This window comes from Helianthus annuus, chromosome 3 (genome assembly GCF_002127325.2).
Source record: "Helianthus annuus cultivar XRQ/B chromosome 3, HanXRQr2.0-SUNRISE, whole genome shotgun sequence".
Lineage (NCBI taxonomy): Eukaryota > Viridiplantae > Streptophyta > Magnoliopsida > Asterales > Asteraceae > Helianthus > Helianthus annuus.
In genome coordinates, this window is record NC_035435.2 from 171,796,398 (window position 1) to 171,806,037 (window position 9,640).

General features: G+C 36.6%; 2 protein-coding genes across 2 annotated transcripts; both read left to right on the top strand.

The window, feature by feature from the left end:
- The first annotated feature begins 284 nt into the window (after window positions 1-284).
- Window positions 285-1,781, top strand: LOC110932614 (putative pentatricopeptide repeat-containing protein At1g12700, mitochondrial). Its single transcript, XM_022175939.1, has one exon. The coding sequence runs from the start codon at window positions 285-287 to the stop codon at window positions 1,779-1,781; it is 1,497 nt and encodes a 498-aa protein (XP_022031631.1).
- A 4,894-nt stretch (window positions 1,782-6,675) lies between these two features.
- Window positions 6,676-8,728, top strand: LOC110930863 (putative pentatricopeptide repeat-containing protein At1g12700, mitochondrial). The gene has a single exon (XM_022174253.2). It carries the CDS (start codon window positions 6,854-6,856, stop codon window positions 8,534-8,536), a length of 1,683 nt encoding a protein of 560 aa, XP_022029945.2. The 5' UTR covers window positions 6,676-6,853; the 3' UTR covers window positions 8,537-8,728.
- Window positions 8,729-9,640: the final 912 nt, after the last annotated feature.

Genomic DNA, 9,640 nt, shown 5'->3' on the forward strand with positions numbered 1-9,640 from the left:
CACCTCCGAGAGATAGCTTTGAGAGCATTCTGTCCAGAAAACACACACACACTTAGAGAGTTTATAGAACATTTCTGTAAACATTGAGCTTGTAACCGAACCCTCATTGCATTAATACAAGTTGTGTTAATCGGTGAACTTGTGTGTTTGTTTCTCTACTTGCTACTAACTCGGTTTGCTTGCTAGCTTGGATTCCGCACTCGCTAGTAGGTTTGTATAACAAGGTTTAGGTTCGTAATCCTCCGCGAAAAGGGACCTACAGTGTTTCCGTTGATAAATACTCAATGAGCATTGCAATCAAGTGTTGTTGTCAGTTGTATCGCACCAAAGACGGGTTTGCACTCCTAGGAAGCTGCTTTAGGCGAGCTATTCCACCCAATGTGTACATATTTAATGCACTCTTAGACGGACTCGTCCTTGAAGATAGGATTCTTGAAGCAGAGATGTTATTCAAGAAGCTCATCAAACAAAAACTTTGTGAACCTAATGTCGTTACGTACAACACAATGATTAAAGGGCTTTGCAAGTTCGGTAATAACGTTACAGCACTTGCTTTGCTCAGGCTAATGGAACAAAAAAATTGTCAGCCTAGTATTGTTACATATAGCACCATCATTGATAGTCTTTGCAAGGATAAACTGATTGATGATGCTTTCAAGCTCTTTAAAGAGATGCTATTTGAAAAAGGAATTTTACCAAATGTCATTACCTACACCTCTTTAATTCGTGGCCTTTGTAACTTAGGTCGTTGGGATGAGGCCTCAAAGCTGCTAAAACAAATGGAGGATGAGAACATTTCTCCAGATGTACATACCTTTAATGTATTAGTTGATGCTTTTTGCAAGGAAGGTAAAGTAGAAGAAGCCGAGGCTATTATCAACATCATGATTGAGAGAGGTGAGGTTCCAGACATAGTGACATACAACTCACTTATAGATGGTTACTGTCTGCGAGGGGAAATGATCAAAGCAAAAAAACTTTTTGATTCACTGACGCTTAGAGGTTTGGGTCCCGATGTTGTCACTTACAGTAGTTTGTTGAATGGGTATTGCAAAAATCTGAACATAGAAAAGGCCATGCAAATGTTACGTGAAATGACTGGAAAAGGTTTGCCGCCCAATGTAGTCACTTACAGCACCATGATACAAGGACTGTTTCGGGTTGGGCGTTGTGTAGATGCACGCAAACTCTTTGATGAGATGTATGCACAAGGCCAAAATCCAAACGAATGCACCTATCGAATAGTTTTAGAGGGCCTTTGCAGCAATCGTCAAGTAGAAGATGCTCTCTCTTTGTTTCATTTGATGGGTGATAGCAAGCTTAATTCTGATATTGTTGTGTACAATATCCTCATTGATGGTGCAGGAAAATTTGGGAAAGTGGATATTGTGAGGGTTCTTTTCCAAGGTCTAATTGATAAAGGCTTGCAACCTAATGTTCGTACATACACTGTGATGATCGGTGGTTTTTGTCGGGGAGGTCAATTGGGGGAAGCAAAGTTATTGTTTCTTAAAATGGACGAGAGTGGATGCCCCCCAGATAATGTTACTTACCGTGTTTTTCTCCAAGGATGTCTAAAGAACAAGCACTATGATGATGTAAAGATGCTTTTAAATGAAATGGATGGAAGAGGTTACTCACTTGATGCTTCGACTTTATCATTATTAATAGATCAGATCGCAGCTGGTTCACTAGATAGGAGTATGCTAAAGTTGTTCGGTAAGCTTGTCTCAAAAGAATTAATGGACCATCCTAGGTTGTGCACCTGGGAGAGAAACTGAAATAGTATATGTGGGAATCTCTGCTTAATTCTATTTGGTGTTCATGTGTTTGGTTGCTTGACATGTGGTTTTCATGTGTTTGGTCATCAGACATTCTGCATTTAATGAATTCACATCTGTGTTTGTTATAGTTTTGTGATATTTTGCTTGTTGATGAAAGTTACCTGCAATATCATTCTCTTGAGACATGATATTTCACAGTTTATCAATTGTATTTGCTAGTTTGAGTTAAATACAATATTAGCCATTATCTTTGTGCTGCTGGCTAACATTGCTTCTGAATTCTCATCATCATGGGCGAAGCTTTGAAGGGGCGAAGCTTATGTTGCAAACCCAACAATGATGTGCTTCCCGGTGCTATAAAAAATGCAGATATTTCTAAAATCTAGTCACTTGCTAAAGGTTAACTTTTGATATTTTAACTAACGATTTGATAATATTGTAGCAAGCCGAATGTTCATGTATTGATAACCAAACACATATAGACTAAAGGTACTGATAAGAACGAATTGGCAGTTTGGGTCTGGTTGAAACCGATTTGGTAGTGCAAATCGGGCCGGGTTACGAGAGGACGAACTGGTTTGCCTCAAACTGGGTAAAGTGTCAACATGCACATTTGTTCAGTGTAGGTAAGGAATTTGGTCATCAACATACTTTGCAAGCGTATAACCTTTCTAAGCCAATCAAGTCAACATACTTTGCAAGCGTATAACCTTTCTAAGCCAATCAAATTGTACAAAGTAATATTTCATTATATTCACAACTGAGTAACCAAACATCACAATGGATGGAATGATTCATTTTATTCGGTTTTCCATTCCATTACCTCGCCCATTCCATTCCCCCGTCCATTCTATTCCCTCATCCATTCTATTACCTCGCACCAAACATACCCTAAATCTATGCGGTAGGAATTTGGTTGGTATTGGTTCGGTTCGTTATGATACCAACACTCGCTATAAAAACCGAAAGAGAAACAAAAATGTTGATATGGAGGCATGTTTTACATCAATCAAAAACAATAGAAACGAATATTTATACTGATACTGACGTTGTTTAATCGGTGTTGGCACACTTCGTTTAGTTACTTGTACAATGCCGGCAATTGGAATAATTAACCAACACAATTTTTTTAAAGTTTAAAGATGTGATTAAAACTTACAAAACACACTACCTATATATTAAAATTAGAATGGAATGAATAGTAACATCACTAACATATGAGTAAATGGTATCGGGTACGGGTACTGGTACCGATCCCAAATTTACCAAACCGGTGTATTTTCGGTACCGGTATTCACCGGTTGTTACCCTCAAATACCGGTGTCGTACCAGTACCGAACCATACCATACCATACCAGGTATATAGAAGGTATCGGTACCCACTTTTGGGGATTTCGGTAACGGTATTTTCGATACCGGTTGGTACAGAGCTCATCAAATCCTGTAGCAACGCAGCAATGCAAGTAATTGCACCGTTTAGATTATTTTTCATACACACAGTAAGTAAATTGTATTTCGTTTGAATGAGGTTTTATATACACAACAACTTATTTTGCTTTCTTTTTTGTCTTTTTCTGTAATGAATGAAATGTATTACCTATATATTAAAATTAGAATGGAATGAATAGTAACATCACTAAGAGATAAGCAAATGGTATCGGGTACGGGTACTGGTACCGATCCCAAATTTACCAAACCGGGGTATTTTCGGTACCGGTTCGGCACCGGTATTAACCGGTTGTTACCCTCAAATACCAGTGTCGTACCAATACCGAACCGTACCATACCAGGTATATTCGGTATCGGTACCCACTTTTGGGGATTTCGATAACGGTATTTTTGATACCGGTTGGTACCGAGCTCATCATATCTTGTAGCAATGCAGCAATGCAAGTAATTGCACGTTTAGATTATTTTTCATACACACAGTAAGTAAACTGTATTTCGTAATGAGGTTTTATATACACAACAACTTATTTTGCTTTCTTTTTTGTCTTTTTCTGTAATGAATGAAATGTAGCATGTAAAATTAACTTGGATATTTAGAATATTGATGAGCAAATCGTATCAATTCCTGTAATCAAACTGGTATCGTATCGGTACCAAATTTACTATACCAAATCATTTTTTTTTACCAATTTGGTACCCTCCTTTTGACGTTTTCATAATCGTTACTTTTGGTTCGACACTGGTCTAGCACCATACCTGTATTTATTGATTTTTACCTTCAAATACCACACCTTATTGTACCGAGCATTTTCGGTGCTGGTACCTAATTTCGATGATTTTCCGGATCGGTACTTTCGGTCCCGTTACCGGTACCGAGCTCATTCATATTTTAACGTGTTAGCATCGTAATAACTGAACTGAAAACAACCGAATTTCCAATGTGTAGGACGTGTGGGTCCTATTATTATATATTAGGTTATTTAAAATCGCTTTTTTAGGACGGAGTGACTATCCTTACCACGTCATTCTTATTTATGTTTTGATATTTGGTATTCTGTTTGCCGTTGCTGACACGCCTTTTGTAATCATTGGGTCCCCTCCGCAACGCGCGGACGGAAAATAACTAGTTAGATAAAAACCTAAAAAGAAAACCCATAGTAGACTAGAGCCACATTGAAATGTAAATAGTATTTAGAATATGTAAAATGAATATGTTGGGTGAATTATTGAATTTAATATTTGAAATTTATTATTTTTTGATTTTTTTAAATGACTCATAATTCTAAGTTATTACTTTTAATCATCTATATCTATATCTGAATCATGAATTCTTACTTATGGATATAAAGAATACGACTTACAACGGTGTTCAGGGGCGGACCCACCCTTTGGCCAAGGTGGGCGGCCGCACCCTTGAAAAAAAAATTTAGTGTATATTTTACCTAAAAAACCCGATCGCACCCCTTGAAAATATGGTTGAACACCTTATCCGCACCCCCAACAAATAATTCCTAGGTCCGCCACTGACGGTGTTGTCCTTTATCGTGTATAATATGACACGTTATTATATTTGTATAAAAGATCAAGTGCTTAGCTATACCAAGCGCTTAGCTATACCAAGCGCTTAGCTACAATACATAAATCATCCCTCATTTTAAAAGGTATTTATAAAAATGTCATCAAATGACATTTCTTTTTTACATCACATGTGAGAAATATGGAGAATTCAATGGTAAAAAAATTGGTTTTACATCACATGCAAACAAATTAGAAAATATTTCGTTTCCAAACACATGTAATATTCTAGCATATAAGATAATATATTTTTAAATCCTTTAAAAATTTTCATAGAAATAGTGATTGTTAAACTAAAAATGAGTTATTTGTGTGATCGTCGGGTATGACATGTGTCTATCTTTCGAAAAAATATTAGTTTTATAGTTTTAGATCAATGTAAAGCACATATCGATTTTTAGAATATTATCTTTTGGTTGTAGTATCAAATGCCGCTGCCATACCGAACCATAGTAAAATTAACCGACACGAACTTAATTATGTCACAACTTGCGGGAAAATTCCACTAGTTTAAGAGAAAAGTGAAAAATGAAAAATAAGATAAATGCTTTGTAACATTTCATAGCTAGGTTGAAGGCTACTTGTGATCCGTTTCCTCCTACCGAAGATGATGAATCGCACAGCTTTCAAATACCACGCCGTATTGTACCGAGCATTTTCGGTGCTGGTACCTAATTTCGATGATTTTCCGGATCGGTACTTTCGGTCCCGTTACCGGTACCGAGCTCATCCATATTTTAACGTGTTAGCACTGTAATAACTGAACTGAAAACAACTGAATTTCCAACGTGTAGAACGTGTGGGTCCTATTATTATATATTAGGTTATTTAAAATCGTTTTTTAGGACGGAGAGACTATCCTTACCACGTCATTTTTATTTATGTTTTGATATTCGGTATTATTTTTGCCATTGCAGACACGCCTTTTGTAGTTATTGGGTCCCCGCCGCAACGTGCGGACGGAAAATAACTAGTTAGATAAAAACCTAAAAAGAAAACCTACAGTAGACTAGAGCCACATTGAAATGTAAATAGTTTTTATAATATGGATATGTTGGGTGAATTATTGAATTTAATATTTGAAATTTATTATTTTTTAATTTTTTTAAATGACTCATAATTCTAAGTTATTACTTTTAATCATCTATATCTATATCTATATCTGAATCAAGAATCCTTACTCATGGATACAAAGAATACGACTTACAACGGTGTTGTCCTTTCTGGTGTATAATATGACACGTTATTATATTTGTATAAAAGATCAAGTACTTAGCTATACCAAGCGCTTAGCTACAATACATAAATCATCCCTCATTTTAAAAGGTATTTATAAAAATGTCATCTAATGACATTTCTTTTTTTACATCACATGTGAGAAATATGGAGAATTCAATGGTAAAAAAAATTGGTTTTACATCACATGCAAACAAATTAGAAAATATTTCATTTCCAAACACATGTAATATTCTAGCATATAAGATAATATATTTTTAAATCCTTTAAAATTTTTCATAGAAATAGTGATTGTTAAACTAAAAATGAGTTATTTGGGTGATCTTCGGGTATGACATGTGTCTATCTTTCGAAAAAAATATTAGTTTTATAGTTTTAGATCGATGTAAAACACATATCGATTTTTAGAAGATTACGACTTTGAATATTATCTTTTGGTTGTAGTACCGAATGCCGCTACCATAACGAACCATAGTAAAATTAATCGACACGAACTTAATTATATCACAACTCGTCGGAAAATTCCACTAGTCTAAGAGAAAAGTGAAAAATGCAAAATAAGATAAATGAAAGATGTGAATGTGGGTGTGTGACTCAATTTTTGAGTTTTGTAGAAATGGAAATAGAACATGCTTGGTAACATTTCATAGCTAGGTTGAAGGCTACTTCTGATCCGTTTCCTCCTACCGAAGATGATGAATCGCATAGCTTTCATCAAATTCCGAGGTAATTTTACCACCAACTCCTCCTTCCATCTTCATTCCGAAACCCCTTTCTCTTTACATTCCGATGTTTCCTCGAATCGATCTATGTTTCATAAAATTACCAACTTGAATGATGCACTCAACCTGTTCGATGAAATGTCACAGAGACGCCCTCTTCCATCTGTTGTTCACTTCACTCAGTTGTTGAATGCTGTTACTAAAATGAAACATTTTTCTACCTCTCTTCATCTTTTCAACCAAATGTGTTCCCTTGGTGTCCCTGTTAATGAATTTTCTATGAGCATTGCAATCAAGTGTTGTTGCCAGTTGTATCGCTCCAAAGATGGTTTCGCAGTCCTAGGTTGTTGCTTTAGACGATCTATTGCACCGAATGAGTTTATATATAGTGCACTCTTAGATGGACTCGTCCTTGAAGATAAGATTCTTGAAGCAGAGATGTTATTCAAGAAGCTCGTCAAACAAAAACTTTGTGAACCTAATGTTGTTATGTACAGCACAATGATTAAAGGGCTTTGCAAGTTCGGTAATAACGTTACAGCAGTTGCTTTGCTCAGGCTAATGGAACAAAAAAACTGCAAGCCTAGTATTGTTACATATAGCACCATCATTGATAGTCTTTGCAAGGATAAACTGATTGATGATGCTTTCAAACTCTTTAAAGAGATGGTATTTGAAAAAGGAATTTCACCAAATGTCATTACCTACACCTCTTTAATTCGTGGCCTTTGTAACATAGGTCATTGGGATGAGGCCTCAAAGATGCTAAAAGAAATGGAGGATGAGAACATTTCTCCAAATGTGAAAACCTTTACTGCATTAGTTGATGCATTTTGCAAGGAAGGTAAAGTAGAAGAAGCTGAGGCTGTTATCAACATCATGATTGAGAGAGGTGAGGTTCCAAACATAGTGACGTACAGTTCACTTATTGATGGTTACTGTCTTCGAGGTGAAATGATCAAAGCAAGGGAGATTTTTGATTCAATGACACTTAGAGGTCTCGTTCCTAATGTTGTTACTTACAGTAGTTTATTGAATGGGTATTGCAAGAATCTGAAGATTGAGAAGGCTGAGCAAATGTTTCGTGAAATGTCCGGAAAAGGTTTAAAACCCGATGTAGTTACTTACAGCACCATGATACAAGGATTGTTTCAGGTTGGGCGTTGTTTAGATGCATGCAAACTCTTCAATGAGATGCATGCACAAGGCCTAATTCCAAACCAATGCACTTATCGAATAATTTTAGACGGTCTTTGCAACAACCATCTAGTAGAAGATGCGCTCTCTTTGTTCCAGTTAATGGGTGATAGCAAGCTTAATTCTGATATTGTTGTGTACACTATCCTCATTGATGGGGCAGGAAAATGTGGGAAATTTCACATTGCAAGGAATCTTTTCCATGAATTAATAGATAAAGGCTTGCAACCTGATGTCAGGACATATAATGTGATGATTGGTGTTTTTTGTCGCGAAGGTCTATTGGGGGAAGCAAAGTTGTTGTTTCTTAAAATGGAAGAGAGTGGCTGCCCACCAAATAATGTTACTTACTGTATTTTTCTCCAAGGATGTCTAAAGAACCAGCACTGTGATGATGTGGTGATGCTTTTACAGGAAATGGATTGTAGAGGTTACTCACTTGATGCTTCGACTTTATCGTTATTTATAGATCATATCGCAGCTGGTTTACTAGATAGAAGTATGCTTAAGCTGTTAGGTAAGCTTGTGCCAAAAGAATTAATAGACGACCCTAGCTTGTGCGACTGGGAGTGAAACTTAAATAGTAATTTGGAAATCTCTACCAAATTCGATTTGGTCTTCATGTGTTTGGTTCACATTTGATTTCATGTGTTTGGTCTTTAGACATTGTCCATTTAATGAATTCACAACGCTTAGGCATTTGTGTTTGTTGTATTTTAATGAGATTTTGCTAATATATGAAAGCTAGCTGCAAGATCTTCTTTATGTTTTAGTTTTTGTTTCTTAATACATGATGTTTCTCAGTTTATCAGTGATATATGCTGGTTCCATTTTTATTTAACAATGTGGATATCATAGCTTGATCATAATTCAAACTAGGATTGCTAGTCTGTAAGGCTAAAGGGTATGGAGAGCCTCATCCCCAAGGGGATGGGCCACCACGTAGGCTCGGCTTGGAGGGGATGGACCTACGGGGGTGGGGGATGAGCCCCTTTATATATATATATATATGTATGTATGTATGTATGTATGTATGTATGTATGTATGTATGTATGTATGTATGTATGTATGTATGTATGTATGTATGTATGTATGTATGTATGTATGTATGTATGTATGTATGTATGTATGTATGTATGTATAGGTATATGTGAGAGAAGGAGAGAGGCACGGCACATCCGGCTGTGGGGAGCCGATGTTGCCGAGCCGACCCTATGGGGGGCGGTGTGGGGGACCGGCGCCGGTCCTAGCCGGGCCTCAGCCGGCCCCCATACCCTTCAGTCTAAGTAGTGGCTTCTGCAACAGAGTGATATTTTTTGAATTCAATAGGTGAGCATTCCTTGAAACCTCGGATTATCTCATGAATGAATAAGGGGTGTATAAACAAGTCGTACCTTGATACCATATGTTGTTGATATATCTGGTGTTATCGACATATTTTCAATATATATGGATTAGCAAAATGAAACCAAAGGATTTGTAGTTAAGCTGTAGCACAAGTTTTTATTCCTCAAGTCCTCAAATTTTTTTTAATCTTTGGCTCCGCGAGTTCCTTAATAATAGCCACCACGATTTCTTTCGGTGCTTCAATTTCTTTACCCTTCGCTGTTCCTTTAGCATTTTCTTCTTTTAAAAGATTAAAAATATTGTATTTGATGGGTACTACGTGGCGTGCG

Excerpts from the sequence above, each read along its gene's own strand:
- LOC110932614 (XM_022175939.1), top strand. The coding sequence starts at position 285 with ATGAGCATTGCAATCAAGTGTTGTTGTCAGTTGTATCGCACCAAAGAC.
- LOC110930863 (XM_022174253.2), top strand. The coding sequence starts at position 6,854 with ATGTTTCATAAAATTACCAACTTGAATGATGCACTCAACCTGTTCGAT.